General features: G+C 40.4%; 1 protein-coding gene across 1 annotated transcript; it reads right to left on the bottom strand.

The window, feature by feature from the left end:
- Nucleotides 1–1,541: 1,541 nt before the first annotated feature.
- Nucleotides 1,542–15,786, bottom strand: LOC109981497 (tissue factor). The gene is made up of 7 exons (XM_020630313.3): nt 15,569–15,786; nt 11,538–11,646; nt 7,266–7,352; nt 5,551–5,657; nt 4,532–4,710; nt 3,952–4,123; nt 1,542–3,115 (listed from the first exon to the last, which is right to left on the bottom strand). Exons 1-7 carry the CDS (start codon nt 15,633–15,635, stop codon nt 2,964–2,966), a joined length of 873 nt encoding a protein of 290 aa, XP_020485969.2. The 5' UTR covers nt 15,636–15,786; the 3' UTR covers nt 1,542–2,963.
- Between the last annotated feature and the right edge of the window lie 1,969 nt (nt 15,787–17,755).

Below are 17,755 nucleotides of genomic sequence, written 5' to 3'. Positions count from 1 at the left end.
AATACTCTCAAATTCCCCTTGCATTCAATCTTTTTCTCTTTCTGTAACTTATGCTTAAAAACTAAAAAGAAGAGAAACATTTGGAACACAACAGGAAACTTTTACTGAAGTGTAGTACACAAGCTCGCTCACATTTATGTCAGTGTTCAAAAATAACAATTACAATCACAGACACCATTTGTAAGACTGCTGGGAAATATACATTCAATACACATAACATGAAGGAACAAACAGGTTCACTTTTTATTACAAACACACAAATGCAAACACTGAAAATGTGTCACACCGACCGGCTACCAATCTATCAACCAATCAGAGACGGGCACAGTTATTCAAATAAAGTATTTAACCGTTAATCCGTTAACAAAGACATTCACTTCAATAGCATTTACTGTAATCAGTTAGTTCTGTTTATAATTAACTGACATTAACATTAACATTAACATTAACATTAACATTAACATTAATGTGTTACGGTTTAAAGAGTGACTGTGTTACCATGGCGACCTTTAGCCGAACGCGTCTGTGGATGTCTTAGTAAAATACGTAGGCTTTATGATTGGTATTTATGACATTACGATAAAAAAATAAATAAACAAAGCTGCTTTTCTTCTTCAACATTTGTTGTGACTACATTAACTACAGACACATTCGGCTGAAAGTCGTCAGCTAACGTTGTCATTTCTTTAAACCATGACACCGGTATTATCAGTAAAATAAAAAAATAAACATCAGCTGTTTGCGGGCTCAATAGATTTGAGTTTCTTAAGAGGCCATGATGACTGAGAAAACTCTAAATTACAAACATGTCGGTATTAAAAATCTAAAAATAATATAATTAGTTTTGTCTTCACTGCAGTGGTCCACTGGCAGTACCTTCATGTAGGTCAAGCTGCACTCCACAATAAAAGCGCCTGGAGCAGAGACGGGTGTGTTGGCCTCCTATTCAGTTAGCTCTCTAAAGGAGGCGGTGTGCTCCTGCTCTGGATGTCAGAGATCCATCTTACCATGTAAGAGTCAGGGTTTGACATTTCAGGGAATTTGAATTTACTGTAAGTTAAAGTATTCTATAATCAATTTAAAAATGTCATTAATTTAAAAAGTGAAAACAATAATCAACAGTTAACGGATTAACAGACGTGCCCAGCTCTACTACTAAATTACGGTTTATTCTGAACACATGCTCATGTCAGGTCATGACTCTTCAGCCTGGCCCTACAATATTTTCATATAGTTTTGTAAATGTATGCAGATGTTGCTCCCCTGGACTGGCTGAGGAGTGTATCTCTAAACCCTGAACGTAAACACAAAGAGGAAACCAAGTTCAGTTGTGTTCAGATCGGCTGCATCGCACAGTATTATGTTCCTCACGACCTTTATGCCCCCTCTAGTGACCATTTTGAATATTACACTGGTGTGTGTGTGACTTTAAATAACATTTTAAGAACTGTATTTTCATATCATAAACCTTTTCAGGCTTTGTAGCATAATATTTATGGACGTTTTTAATCCTTGTAAACGTATGAAAGACGCTTTATAAACACAGTTTGTAATTTATTTATTATTACTACAGTTGAATACAGATTGAAAGAGATGAGTTGTATGCTGGTGATGTTGTAGTTTAATCAGACACATGACACTGAGAGGTTCCTCTTACTCCACCTGTAGTGGTTAAATGTGTTTTGTTCAGACAGAACTTTAAAAGAAAGGTGAGATAAGAGAACAACAAATAAAAACATGTTTCAGAGGACACAGATAGAACCAATATTCACATTACAGTGTATTTGTCTGCAGCTATAAACCAGATTCATCAGGTTGTTCAGATGTTTCATACCTGAAATTTTTTGATCTTCAGTCATATTTTTTTTTACAGAAAGCTGCCGTGAGTGATAGAAAGAGAGCACACTCAAGCCCATGAAAACATCGGCAACGTTTTCAGAAACATTTTTCTGCTATTTACAGTATTTGATATGCCCCCAATACCGCATGTCTATACAATTAGTGTTTTTCAAGCTTTTGGTTCCAATTCAGGTATATTGAAATTGTATATGTTTTTTTGTATCTTATCGTGACAACTCAGATCACATCAGACAAAAAACATTTCTGTGTTAAACTTTAGGTGTTTAATGCATTTTGAAACTAGGACCTCCTGAGACATTCTCACATATGTAATACATGCTGCTCAGACTGAAAATGAACGAAGATCGTCGTTGATCACGCCTGTCACTCAAACAGCAGCTCTCCGTCAGTCCAGCTGACTCATCATGAGGCTACTTTATCACTTCCAAAGACGCCCTCAACCCACAAACCAACAACCCCTGTTAGCAATGACGTCAGTCCAAGATAATGACTCGCTAGCTCGAGAGCTACACATACACGGAGGCCGTGTGTTCACAGACAACGCTTTCTGCGTCAGCAGTGCCCACAACATCCTTATTGTTACGAAAGTTAAGTTCTGCTTCCCTTGGTATTGACAGTTAGGTGTGTTTTGGATGTGTGCTTAATGTTTGTTTAATTCAAGGAAATATCACCATGTCCTGACAGCAGCAGCTCTACACCTGGAAACAGGTCAGACTAGCGTCTCCTTGGCCACTGTTATTGACAAAGCTGATATCAGAAGTCCCGCCCCTTCTTGATTTTGATTGGTCAGTGAAGGAGGTGTGACATTGGCGGGCATTTCAAAAAGTTAAACTTCTTTCAACTTGCAGCGCTGTGAGCTCCTTGACAGAAAACGGTAAAATTCAGAGAGAAGCTCCTGAGAGAGGAGGAGGCGACCCTTCAGAGCGGGCAGAACGTTTTCCCAACAAGGTCAACAAGTAAAAAAAACATTTAACACAATAAACTGTAAACAAACAACACTGAATTGTCTGAAAGAGGAATGAGACACACAGACACACACACACACACACACACACACACACACACACACACACACACACACACACACACACACTAAAGACACACTAAACAGGAGCTGACGTCTGAGACTGAGTTGTCTGGAGGCTTTTCTCTGTCTGTTGGCGTTTTTTGCAGCAGAGGGCGGTTACCGTGACGATGATGATGAAGACTGTGAGCAGGACGAAGATCACAGCGACCAATGCTCCCATACTCAGCTCTGCGGGGACAAAAACAGAGGCTCAGTCATGTCACATGTCAACACAACATTTTTGCAACACAAAATGACACAGTAGTTCACAAAATGATTTCCAATTGTTCACGCTTTGCTAGCAGTGCGAAACTATGTGACCCCCCCAGGCCATTTGGAGATTTTCCCTTCATGACATCACAAAGGGCAGTAGCCCCTCCCCCAGGTGGGTGACACTCCCACAGCTAGGTGTTTGTTCTGCCCTCTGAGTCTACCTTCTCACTGTAAACAATAGGACATGGAACGAGAAAGCCTGAGCCACCCAAAGCCCTTCCAGAGAGGGGGCGTGGTCAGACGCAGCTCATTTACATATTTAAAGGTACAGACACAGAAACAGCCTGTTCTGAGCAGGGCTGAAATAGAGGGGTTTATAGACATGATCAAATACAGGATCAGAGTGGATTCATAACAAACTTCACAAACATGTTTTGAGACTTATTTAAACCTGATAAAAAGGAGGATAATATGTGACCTTTAATTAAAAGCCAGGATATCTCAAATTGGGACGCTTTTTACCCAAACCATAACTTCCTTACAATGACTTAAGAAAAAGTTATTAACAGATGTTTCATGAGAAAGACGGGTTTGTCCATCAGGCTGTGATGATAGATCTGGTCTGTGTGTGTGTGTGTGTGTGTGTGTGCGTGTGTGTGTGTGTGTGTGTGTGTGAGTGTGTGTGTGTGTGCGCGTGTGTGTGTGTGCGCGTGTGTGCGTGTGTGTGTGTGTGTGCGTGAGTGTGTGCGTGTGTGTGTGCGTGTGTGCGTGTGTGCGTGCGTGCGTGCGTGCGTGCGTGTGTCTGTCTGTACCATGCATGCTGCTGCTTTCTCCGTGTGTTTTCTCACACAGCTGCCTGCTCCACGCTCCCAGCTGGGTGCTCGTTGGTCTGGAGGGGATGTAAGCTGCGACCATGAAGCAGTAACTGGTAGCTGCGTCCAGCTTGGTCACCTCCGCCCTACTGCTGTCAGATATGTTCTCTCTCTGTGGAGACACAAAAGCACATTACATACAGCTGGATACAGATGAATTAGTCTGTCCTTTTTTTAATCTGAAGGAAGCAGGGAGAAATTCAACCTTTTTTCTGTTCTAACGTTTGGTATATAGAAAATGTTGGATTGGAAAATTGCGATTCGACATATTTTAAATTTTATGTTTTATTGGAAATCAATTTTTTTTGTCTTTTGTCAAATATGCAAAGTGTTATTGTGTGTAGTAACTTTTGTAATAATTCAATCATATGAACTAACTGAGCTTCATGTTAGAGTGTGTGTGTGTGTGTGTGTGTGTGTGTGTGTGTGTGTGTGTGTGTGTGTGTGTGTGTGTGTGTGTGTGTGTGTGTGTGTGTGTGTGTGTGTGTGTGTGTGTGTGTGTGTGCGCTGAATCCTTTACATTGCCTGTATTCCCAGACTTGGTGTAGATGATCTTATACTTGAGGTCTTTTGTAAAGATGTCTCTGATGGTGAGCTGCTTGGAGCCCTCGTGCACGCTGGTCAGAGTGTCGATGATGTTGAGCCGTACTGTGCTCGAACTGAGGGCACGCACGCTGAACTCCACAGCGCTGATGTTACCTGAGGAAAGGAAAGAGTCAGAACTCCTGGTTACAGATAAAGGGAATTATTCATGTTGATTTTCCCACCAACTTCACAGTGATGAGACAATCACACACACACTGAAAAAGCTGCTTCAACATTTCTTTAAAGAATACATTTTTTAATTTTTTTTATTTTAACTTTCAGCCACTGTAGTAACAGATAGAAATGCACGAGCTGTGTGTGTTGTGCGTCTGCAGCAATCATCTCCCCTCTGACCATCCTGTAAACGGCTTTGGCCAGAGGTCGCACCGTGCATGCATACCGCGCATGCACGTACTATGAGGGGTGATTCCTGACACCCTTAGCCTCACTGAGCAGAGGAGCGTGTCGATCGCCGCCTACCATACATGACGTTGGAGAACAAACATCACTTTTTACAACAATTCAGTGTGAATGAAAAGTGTGCGTGCAGAACTGACAGAGCAGAGGCAAAGATTTGAAAACTCTGCAGCTTAAATAGACCGCTGAATTGGCAGGATTTCAGAAGACTTCTGTGAAATCAGTAAAGCCTGCATAGCTCGCATGTTTTGCTTAATCTGAATGAAGCTCAGAGTCAAATAGTTACAGCAATAAGTTCCTCCTTTGTAGAGATGATTGTGTCTGACACAATCAGGAGATACTGTCTAGCATACTTAAGGCCTTTGATGATACTTTGACTCATGAATGAATGACTTGCAACAGAGTATTTTTTTCTAACTTTGAGACATTTTATCTAATTTCCTCTTGTCTGACTGGATACTGTTAACTGTGTATACGTGTGTGTGTGCGTGTGCACGCGCGCGTGTTTGAGCGTGCTCGCGTGTATGTACTACTTACTGTCTCTATAAGGGTTAAAGGGTGTGGACTCAGTGTGCTGGAACTCATCGTGACCGTAGTCGCTGTCATGGTCTTCATTGTCTGTGAGGATGTCAGCAGTGTAAAACCTGTCACACAGACGATGGGGATCAGAGATATTACATACATACATATTACAGCTGTCAAAGGATTTACTTTTTTTTATAGTGATGTATCGCTATATTTCAGTATTTAATCCAGATGAATCCCATTTTTAATTACATGTTTAAATTCCATGATTTCACATTTACATTAAAAATAAAAACATTTTAGGCTTTTATTTTGAATTGCTGTACTGTCTTAGGCTGAGAGAACTTGTTTGAATAAAACCCATGCTTTTATTTTGAAATAAAATAAGGACCTTCAGGTAGAAACACATTAGGGATCAGAAACTAAAGTCAAACAGCTCAGAGGAACGGTAACAAACTTAAATGTCTGATGTCATAAGTCGGTCATAAGTTACTTTGGAGATTTTCTTCAAGTGAAAGGAGACATTCAAAGATGTAGCAGTGTCCATGTTTTGGTGCAGTTTTTTAAATTTTGATTGACCTCACATTCTCACCAGAGTTTCTGTAATTTTTTCTTCTTGTTTACTCTCTGAGTCGTTCCACAGCTGGATTGCGCTATTGTTACAGAAAAATTCTCACATTCAAACTCTTTAATTGAATTAAATATTCAAACAGGAAAACACACAATAATCCCTGAGCGTCATCAGTTCAGTTTTTTTACCATGTCGGGTCTCTTGTATCATATGGTCATATCATATACTCTCTCAGGCTGGTTATGTCAAGTCATCAAAACATCTAGGTGGTTACATGTATGGCTTAATGGATGAACATAATGGTACTAAATGACATCTGTTAGGGTCAGGGTGGTGTTGTAGTCAAGACCACAGTAACCAAGACCAAGACATACCAGAGTGCTCCAAGACCGAGTCAAGACCAAGACCATAAATATCAATGAAAAATCATCATCTTGTGTGCAGCGGGCATGTTACAGACTAAGACCGCTACACCGGGAAGTTGTGGTCGTAACCGGGGGATTAAAATCAAATCAATTGAAGTTATTTGTTATTTTAGAAAGGGGTGTTTTCCTTCTAATCACAATAATGACAGTAATAGCCTGTCAGTGGTGTTCTTGACTTAAAATCCAGATTCCGCCCAGTCTGAGTCTGAGACAAGACCAAATAAAAATGAGACCGATATCGAGTTCTCCAACAGTAGTGTCAGGGTAATCCATTATTAATCATTTAAAGATGTTGAAATGGGTCTTTCTTAAGGGTTTTTCTTTATATAACAGAAACGACAGATATCTGAAATGTCCCCCATTATCCTGCCGTAGTCCAAAATTATTAAAAGGATTTTAAATACATCGAAGGAGTTGACCACAATGTAAGGTCTGTCTGTTTGTCCCCCTTCGTTCATTCATCCATTACACATTTAAAAAAAAAAAATTAACTCAGCAAAAAGACATTCTTCTATTTGGGTTTTTCATAGGGAATGAGAGATGGGAACGTTTGATGACCCTGCTATGAATGTGTTCATTTTTAAATTGCAGTTAAAAGCTTTATCAAATGATACTAAAATATTTCATTAAATGACCGTGAGTAAGATCACAAGGCAAACATATAATGCAGATAAGAGAAAGGTATACAGATATGTATAGAACATACAGCCCTGTTCATGTTATGTACTTACTCGTTAAAAGGTTTGAGCTCCGCAGACAAATCACACTCTGACGCTGTCCCAAGGCAGTTACGAGCCTCATACCAGTCACCTTCAGGCCTGACAAATGACACAAGAGATATAGTACTATAATAATAACACAAATCATATCACTCCAATCTTTAAAACACACAAACAAGGTAACCATAGACGAAGCCTAAGTGACGTCACCCATCTGTTCCTACAGGGGGCTCCAGAGGCTCATCGGCAGCAGCCGCCATGTTGGAAATCCTGTCTCAGAATAACTTTCAGTCAACCCGACAGGCTGAGAGCTGGAGCTGAGGCGGGTTTTAAGCCTCTTGAAGTACTGTTACACCACACCCACCTGTCAATCATGTCAGCTACGAGCCTAACTATGGATAACATGTATCTTTAACAAATCAAAACGGATGCTTACAGTGTGTGCCCATGAGGACAATAACTAATCAGATCTATTTCTTTTGTACCAGGCTGTAAACATGTTTATTTATGCTGTGAAAACAGCTTTTTTGAATGTGGTGTGCATAACCCTTTTCACACATACAGAAATCTCCTGAAAGATTTGGCTACCCGGAGGTTCTTTAGGCTATATTTGAACGCCAACAGCTGCATTTTTCGCGCGGACTTTACCCGGAGTTTATCCGGCCAGACCTCTAGTATTTTATCCGCAAAATATATCCGAGTGAGCTGATGTCTGAACGCGGCCGAATATACTCCGGAGATTTCAATTCGAGTCAATGAAAAGAGAATGGCGTTTATATACAGTGAATGCCTAAAGTGTCTGCCCGCGACCACTACGATCTCCGTGCACGTAATTAAACGGCTGCATTCTGTTTTCTGTTCGTCAGTATGTTGTTCTCTTCTCTTTTGTGGATGTTGTCATTCCATTGGATTACACATAGCATTGATATAAAGGCAAATATTCTCATTATAACGTTGTGTAGCGGACTCTGTTGCTTCGGCCACTACTTCCGCGTTGTTTATTTACGTCACGGTTACCTCAGGAAATTCTCCGAGCCCCCCCCCCCCCCCCCCCGACAGGGAAAGTCTCCAGCTGTAAGGAGCATATGTGAACAGCTAGGTCGGGAGAATCCCCGGAGCGTTCCTCCTGCAATTATCTAGATATTATCCAGAGTGCATATGTGAAAAAAGCTTGTGTGACTTCTGGTGTTCCTGGAGCCAGCTTCAAGTGGACACTCGACGAACTTTGCACTTCCGCATAGGCTTCATTTTTCAAGACCGGGGGTTGCCTCTTGTCGACAACACAATATTTCTTTCAGTTCATCTGAACATGTAATTTAACATAACCATGCCAGGTTCTATAAATCGCTAAGTTGCCATTCCTCCATCCCCTTCTTTTTTTGACTCTAAATGGGACCAAAAAATAACGTCATGTTGTATTATAGATGGCTTGAAACTAGATATTAAGACCATTAACTCGTAGGGTAATGTTTACTAAGGGAATGAATCAACTGATATGTAGGACAATGTCATCATAGACTTCTATACAATAGCACTTATTTGTTCAACCAGTGGAGTCGCCTCCTGCTGGGAAAAGTATGCAGGTCAAAGGTAGTCCACATTGAACTCACTTTTGAGACCCTGATGCTCCATCCAGTTTACTAAACAGTCTGAGCATTCATCTCCCCGAGGAGGGCAGTCCAGGAGACCCCACTGCCAAAACAAGCACAGCTCCTAATTCTCTTCAATAAGAGGGTTATTATTTGATCCAGGCTCTACTTTCCCAGACGTTAAATATGTGCAAGAACACATTCCAGAGATTACTTGACTTTGTATCAAGCACCATGTTGCAAAATGCTTGACTTTTTTTTTTTTTACTGGAAATGGGGTAAGGTGCATCATGGGTGCATTGCATGTCCCTCTGATAACCACGCGGCAACCTGCAGCAATGGAAAATGAAGCCAATGCGGAAGTGCAAAAAAGTGCAGTTCCTCAAGTGTCCACTTGGGGCTGGGTCCAAACGACCTGGAAGTCCCATATACATATTTGTATGGGACCATATTTAAATTGACCAGCAGAAATTAACATGTTTAAAACCTGGGCCAAAAAGTTAGTTGATGTCTTTATTGACACACACTGTACTAGGGATTCATTATTTTTATCACTCACCTATTTTCATTTTATGAAGGATAGGAGTTTTGCATGATAAGGGCCGTGACTGATCTTACTGCAAACAGGCTGGTTGTAGCGGTGTGTCTGGAGACTTAAGGCCCGCCTCCGCTCCAGGTCTTTGTCTGTCGTTAGGTTGACCAAAGTTTAGCAGGGTCAGCTTTTACAATATCGCAATAGAAAGGCTTCCAAATCAGCCCTTCAGAAACAAACAGGTGACTGAGGCTCGGTCCAAGTTTATATTCTTTACCCATAACACAGTCACATACCGGCTGCGGCCTCCATGCAAAGCCCCCTTTACCTCCTCAGCTAAAGCCAAACCTTTTGTTTTTATAGTCATGTTTCTGTACTTTAACATCATTTTGAAGAACATTCATCATGGTTGAAAAGATATCCAAAGTGAAGAAATGTGCAAATCGTTGTGATTTGCACATTTCTCCACTTTGGATCAAATGAAGTAAACGTATAGAAAAATCATCATTAAGTATAAATCAGTGCAAAATCTCATGAGCCTGCTGTTTTCCCTTGAAAAACCTAAAACATTATGTAACTGTAACAAAATAAATGAAGTGAAGCAGATTTCTGTCATTTTAAATCTGCGTCTGACACTTAAAGGCACAAAAGTGTCAGAATGAATTCAGCTGGCAGCAGTGAAACAGGACGTAACGACTGCAACATAATCCTTGACGGAGAAGTCCCCAGACAAAGAAAATCTCTTAAAGTTATTGTTTTTGTTTTTTCACTGACCAGCTCAGATTGTTATTCTAGTGTCTCTGCTGAGTCCGATCTTGTGACATCATCCTCTTCAAAGCCTGCAGACTCCCTCAACAAAATCTGTCTTTTTATCTCGCAGGATACTGGGGTTGCCTTTTGTTCATCACTGCCTGACTTTGTTGTTTTTTTGTTGTTTCTACTGTGTGTACTGTATAGCGGGTATGCATTGACGCCACCTTTCCTCCTGACCACGCCCCCTCAGTGGGAAGGAAATTAGATTTCATAGACATCGAAGCCTTCAGTAGGGGACAAGACGAGTCAAACCTACAAATGTTTGCTTAAATTTAGGACATTCGATTTAAGCCTCGACAGAGATCCTTACTGTTTACTAAAGACACATTGGACCGTGCACATTCATATTTTTGATTTCCTGACTTTTACACATGATTTCAGAGCCACGGCATTAGCCTATAGACGAGCATGAAGACACACATGAGTCCGCTTCAATCAGTGATGGATGGGTTTGCAATTTTCTCCAGATACCTTTGTTAAGGTTTTGGTTGAAATTGTCTTTAGGTCCTGACAGAAATAAATAACTCATGCGATCTGAAAAAGGAATGAAGAAAATCCATCATCTGTTGCAATTGTAAGCCTGTAAAAACTTGCCAATGTCTGCCAATGTCTGCCATGCGTTCTCTACCCCTTGCATTGTCTAGCCCACACTCAAAGATGACAGACTTTATACTGTGAGTTTGTTGTTGGCCGTTGTGAGTAGTAAAATAGTCATGTTTGGTTTTTCATGTATCACGATAAAGTTTAGTGTTTACTTTACTGAATCAGACATGAGACGATGTAGTTTTTCAGGGAGCACAGAGGGGAGGAGTTAGACGGAGAACTGAGGGAATGCTACATTCAAAATCATGCTAGTTTTCAAAGATTACCAACCCTGCCTTTAAGGTCTTAAGCTGATCTGGGACTGTAAATGTCCCTCTTGCTTCCTGTGAGACTTTGCAGGGATGACTGTGAGAAACTGAGTTGTCAGGATTTCCCACCGGGGATTAATTCAGGATTTCTGATCTGAACAGGGTCTTTAGGTGTGCATGCTGAAAATGGTGATGTCAGAATCTAACCAGCAGCCATGACATGCAGGCATAGAAAATCATCTAAAATGTGTGTGTGCGTGTAGCTCCGTGTGTGTGTGTGTGTGTGTGTGTGTGTGTGTGTGTGCGTGTAGCTCCGTGTGTGTGTGTGTGTGCGTGTAGCTCCGTGTGTGTGTGTGTGTGTGTGTGTGTGTGTGTGTGTGCGTGTAGCTCCGTGTGTGTGTGTGTGTGTGTGTGTGTGTGTGTGTGTGTGTGTGTGTGTGTGTGTGTGTGTGTGTGTGTGTGTGTGTGTGCGCGTGTGTGTGTGTGTGTGTTAACTCACCGAGAGAATTTTACAGTGTACGTCTGCTGAGGTGTTTTGCTGGTCCAGGTCAGCATGGTTTTAAAGTCCAGGGATGTCCAACGAACGTTCTCCGCTTTGGAGTTTGGATCTGTGAATTAAACGCAGCATTAGTCTCCACTCAGCCACGGACTCTTGTTATTCTCACATCCTGTTTTTGTTTTCTCAAAAATCAAACAACATGTAGAACGACTCGGATAAACAATCGAGGAAAACAGCCACCCTCCTCTTCCTCTCCACAGATCATAATTAGAGTCAGATTTTTAGTGAGAGCACAGCTGGGCGTGAGCCAAACGAAGAGACTCATAAGTTTAGTTTCTTTGAAGCTGCAGTTTGTTTGTGTTTATTTTTGAGAGGTTACATCCCTCTCTACACAGCCTTCAGACCTCATCTTACCATTCAGCCTGCATGTCATTAAGATGTCAAAACCTACAAATATAAGGCCAATGTTTAAAAAAAATCTCTTCTTTAAATGGTCAAACCAGATGAAGCTGCTGCATGTCCTCTGGGACGAGTCGGGAGTTTCCATCTATGAATCTTTCTCACTGAATGTTTCTCAGCCGGGCTCGCCTCAGGACCCACCACCAACTCCTTAAAGAGAAACTGCGACCCAAATATTAGTTTTCTTTTTACCTATCAAATGTATTTAATGAAAAATGGGCAGACGTCAGATGGTAGAAAACGTGGCAGAACAAAGAGGTGCATCAAAACAAACAGGTTTAAAAAGCACCTCTCTGACTTTTTGACAGCATTTTTTTCCAGGCCCACATTTACGACCCACTGAAAACAGCTCTGCGACCCAGTTTTGGGCCCCGACCCACCAGTTGAGATCCGCTGATTTAAAGAATGTTTTGTAACATTTTGATTACTAAACTAGTGACTCAAGCATCCCCACGTCAGAAGAAAAAATAAGCTGCGTCACTGGTTGGTCAGTTCCAGCAGCAGTAACATCGTTGGTTAATGACCTGATTACTGCTGCATGTTTGGAATAGCTCCACAGAGCAGGAGAAGAATGGCACGACTGTGTAAAGATGTCATGAAGATCAACTGGGCAAAACCTCACACATGAACGATTCCCCTCAAATGTATGTTCAGTCTATTTCTGACATGAATATTAATTGATTATTTATTTCTAATAGTGATTCCACGAGTTAGTGTCTGCCTCACCCGACATTTTCCTTCCTCTGACTTAAACTTTGTAACCTCAAACACCACTGTGTCTCGTTTTATATTACAGACTATCATCTAAATCTGTTTCTTACGTCTTGGCATTTCAGAATCAGAAATACTTAATTAATCCTGGAGGGAAATTCGGTCGTTGCAGTTGGACTAAAACACAAGCAGTAGAAATATAGTTATATACAATCAAATATTAATAAAACAGCAATTCAATTAAAATATCAAGCAATAAGAAATAAGTTGTGCTTTACAAAAGCGCAGAGAGTGAGGACAATATGGACTATATACACATTTGTAAGACTATGGCACAGTTTATTTTTATTATTATATTGCACAGTTTAAATAAATAATGAGTAATGGAGGAGGTTACAGTTTTTTAGTGTGAGATAGTCCAGGGTCAGTTAGTTTTAAATGGAGTCCTCATCATCCCGCTCATGCACTTCATGGATTCTGACATTAAGACGTCTACCACCTCACAGCTGTCTTTAGTGACTTATTGTGCATTAGTGTACATATATGGAGCGCAATAACACTGGTTCTGATTCTTAGGAAAACATCCTTTTCATGAAATAAACACATGTATTTATACTCTGATGGACTGAGGCTCTATATGACCGGGAAGTGATGTCAGAACATTAACTCATAAACTGACAGATTTATTTCCTGCATCTGGCTGCTGCAGCTATGTTTGCTTTAACCTCTTATAACTGTACAGCTTATTTATTCTACCATTTGCACATATACATACAGTATATATAGTTTTTAAATATTTAATCTTATAATTAAGTTCCTTGACAGTGGGAGCAGTGCTGTTTCATAGACTTTAACATTCATATTCTATATGTGTTCATTGTTTCTGCCAAAAAAACACTATATGACAGTTTTGGGTTTTTTTTAAACCTACTTGGCAATAAACCTGATTCTGATTCTGATGGTCTGAAATTATAGTTTTCATGTAATTTGTAGAATGTGCTGTACTGCCAGCAGACCTGTTTATTTTCATTTTAAGATTTATATTTGACTTTTTATGACTTTATTTTAGAGATATGGACGGTGGATTGAGCCAGAGAGAGAGAAGAAAGGGGAAAGGAGCCACAAGCTGGATTTAAACACAGGCCGCCTACTCTGAAGTATGTGGGACACACATGCTAACCACTAGGCCCTCCTCTTAATGTTTTTTTCTGCATCTTGTAGCTTCATAGTTCAGACTTGTCTCGGGGCGTCTGCAGGATTTCTGCGCCCCATGAAAAGACCTCACACTAGACTCCACCACAGCCTCAGCCAACCATGAGATGTGAACCACACCTCCATTACACATAGAGAGTTTAATTAAGGTCGTCAACTTTTCCTCCTTAAGTACTTTTCAATGCCACACATTTTAATGATCGACTCAATCAAAAAGTACTGAAGCTTGAATTTTATTTTATTTTTATAGGAAAGGTTTGTAAGAGAAGAATCAATCCATGTTCAGACCAACACTTTGTCAACACTTTGGTATAGAAAAGTTGCCCATGTTTTTTTTTCTATTTAGACAGTGTGCAGGAGTTGATGATGTTTGTTCACTAAAAACAAGAAATCGCCCAATATAGGACGTCTAGGATTTCTGTTTTAGTTGCCGTTGTATCAAAACAAGTATTGATATTGTTGTATGTTTTCTCCTATCATATCTACGTTTAAAATTCTGCGATCGTGACTACTTAAAAATAATTATAACTTTGTCCTAATTAATTTAAAAGACTCCTTCACACGGGCAGAATCTACTGGGAAAGTAGAAAGTGCTGGATCCTGCCAGTGTGAAGAGTCCTTCACATTAAGGTGTCTCAGGTCCTTCTCTGAGAGCAGCGACCTCCATCTGTGGACTTATTGTAACTCGGTGTCACACCCTTTAACTGTGTTGCAGTTTAAATGACTCTTGAAACTTTTAGGCATCTTAACGGTTTCCCAGTTGGTTATTTTAGAGATAAGAATCATGTTGATTTATTCTAACATGTTTACCTTTACTCTGGCAGACTCAGTGACCTCAAAGTCAAACACAAACTACAGATCTACTTCTGGCTCATAGATGGCCCTTTCCTCTTTAGGGGCCCCGGGTAGTCAGTCCCTCGACGGAGCCCAAATGTCAGGATCATAAAAACTAAACACCAGGCACAGAGATTCAATTACACACTGTTTAGAAACTGAAGTTTAACATCTGGTTCACACAGAAACAACATGTTTCCTCAACATCTGCACATCCTCTCTTTTATAACGTTGTATGTCGTGAGCTGTCAATTTCACATTTACTATCGAGAATAATTTTTCTTTCTCTATTTTTGTCTGAATTGTCACATTCTCCTATGTTGTTTCCAATAATCAGACCGTTTTCATAATATAATTTGCAGTCTCCTTTTTATATAGGCTAATGATTTCTTCATGTTAAAAAAAGTCAAAGTAAAGCTTGAGAGAAGGATATTGGATCGACGAGACATAATCCACCAAACCTAAAAATGTATTAGAAAAAGCTAAAGAGAAGAAAAAAGATAAAACTATCTGTACGTACCTGTCTGTCTGCCTTTTATCTGTCTATCTGTTTGTATCTGTACACATCGGTCTGTCTGTATCTGTAGGGACATGTCTGTATGTGTCTGTGTGTATCTGTACGTACCTGTCTGTCTATCTGTAACTGTCTGTATGTATCTGTCTGTCTGTCTGTCTTTCTGTATCTGTACACACCTGTCTGTCTGTCTGTATGTCTGTCTGACTGTTGTACGTATCTGTCTGTATGAACCTGTCTGTCTGTATGAACCTGTCTATCTGTCTGTACCTGTCTGTCTGCATGTGTTCAGTCTTCTTACCTGCAGCAGTGATGATTTCAGCAAACAGAAACAGTCCCAGATAAAGTAAAGTTTTCTGAGAGGCCATGTTAGCACAGAATCCTTCTCCCTCAGTCTCGTTGAAGAGTGTGTGCGAGCTCAGCAGGAGTGTGTGTCGTTAAATGTTGAAGTTGCTCACACACACACACACTGGGATGTTTCTGGTCCGCAGCACAAAGTGAGGGAGCTGTGGATGGGGAGCTGTTTAAGGTTCTCCTTGGTTCCCTTCTGACTCCTCCCACATTCCTGCATGGTGAATAAAGTTTCTTCATCTCATTTTAAACTCCGCCCCCTCTCACTGAAGCGTTTACTGAATGTCCTCGTGCTGCTTTCAAACAGTCTGTTCAGCGTGTTAGTCACTGGATGAGAGAGAAGGATGAGCAACAACCCTGACAAGAAGAAATCACTCATTCTGTGTCACTGAGGAGCAGATTCTCATGCAGCCCGCGTTCCCAGCTGTGTAGTCCGTAAAAAGCAAACACGCTCGAACTGGCCCACTTGGGACTGATTCAATCAGTCGTCAAGGCAACAGGGAATAAAGCTCAAGTTCAAGTTGGCAGGAAACATTCTCATCCTTTCTAAACTTTCACAGAAAGACTGAAGACTCAGACACACACAAAAGTTATTCATGACAAAAAAATAAAGATGGAGAGGGGATTTAAGGATGCTTTTGTTAACGTTACCAGTAATCATCTGTAAATGAAATGCCTTGAAGAGAAGTATCAACATCCGATGTGTGTGCCTTTCAGCAATGTAAGAAGTTCTTTAGTTTATTAAGGCTCAGCTCAGTGCGACCTGTCTGTCTGCGTACCTGTCTGTGTTCACTCTTACTCAAGCTGAAGCCAGCATGCTACTCACACAAAGTAGCTATGTGTGTAAAAATGTGATAAGGTGGTTACCATGGTGACAACATTTATACTCTTACCATAATATGTCCCCAGTCCCTGTAAGCATGTTTTTTCTGCTTCATTGTAGAATATAATTACATTAATTTAAAATAAGTTTGTTCATGTTGTAATCATAACTGTAATTGATTTACTTCAGCATCAAAAATGAACATTAAAGAGTGTAATTTAAAATGAAAATCAGCATCTATGAAGTCAACAGTAACGCTGAGAAACACTTTACAACAAAGGTCAAAATAAAAACTAAAATCCTGATGAACTCTTGATTTACTGTCTCACCATAAACAGTCCCATCACTCTGACTTTACCTGAATAAATTTACAATATCCGTTCAGCCATGTTAAATACAAATTCATGAAACATTTATCAAACGTCCATTAAATTACCTGATTTCACATGAAACTATCAGACCCATGTATTAGTAACATTATAGGTACCATGATTCATCTTCTCTGAAAGCACTTTCTCTTAACAAACACAAAGCATCGCTCTCAATCGAAATACTTTTTACTGATTTATATATAAAAACATGAATTTATAAAAACAATGTCCGAGTTTGAACCAATCATAAAGACTCACAGTGATGTGATCATTTGTTTATTGTGAACAACAGGAGTCTATTAATACATTTATTAAATCAACAGGGATCATGTATTACTTTTAGCTTTACTAAGAGACCAGTAGACCTCTTGGGGAGTCACAGCTTAAAGCAACATTATGTGGGAGTTTGGTTGTGTGCGGTTTGGCGCCCACTAAAGGTCTCTGAGCGCAACTGCACTGTTGTGAAACACACACAGGGCCAGATCCACTCAGAATGAATCATGCCCACTAATAGCACCATGAATTGTGCAGAAATAGCACCCGCCATGTGCTCCGGGTTTATTTTGATGCCAGACTTGAACAATTTGAGTTTCACTGTTTAGAAAAAAATCCCTCTCAGAATGTCATAAAGAGGCAGAATTATTTTTCCGCTAAGTGCAATGTGCCGTCCTTTTGGGTTCTAACCCTACCCTTTGAGTAAGAGGAGCGAGAGAAAAAGAGAAAATGCGCCGATTAAATACACAGGTCTCAGTGGCGCCATTTCACACCACTGTAACTGCCTGAAGCAATGAGCGCTGGTCTTTATGGATGAGATGGAAGGGTGTATAGTGCCACATTTTTTACTAGGCTATATATATATGGAACCCTATCTGCTTGGCACTGCAGTTTGCATGCCTTTCACCCTTTGCACATGCTTGGTGGAAACACACCTTTACTCTCATTT

The sequence above is a fragment of the Labrus bergylta genome, chromosome 4 (genome assembly GCF_963930695.1).
Source record: "Labrus bergylta chromosome 4, fLabBer1.1, whole genome shotgun sequence".
NCBI lineage: Eukaryota > Metazoa > Chordata > Actinopteri > Labriformes > Labridae > Labrus > Labrus bergylta.
This window is presented reverse-complemented; position numbering and strand designations above follow the sequence as displayed.

What these genes read in the sequence shown, in the direction of transcription:
- LOC109981497 (XM_020630313.3), bottom strand. Translation starts at nt 15,635, where the DNA reads ATGGCCTCTCAGAAAACTTTACTTTATCTGGGACTGTTTCTGTTTGCT. An exon ending in TGAAATCATCACTGCTGCAG is followed by an intron (nt 11,647 to 15,568) that starts GTAAGAAGACTG and finishes TTTAATTCACAG; the next exon opens with ATCCAAACTCCAAAGCGGAG. An exon ending in AGTCTGGGAATACAGGCAAT is followed by an intron (nt 4,124 to 4,531) that starts GTAAAGGATTCA and finishes GTGTCTCCACAG; the next exon opens with AGAGAGAACATATCTGACAG.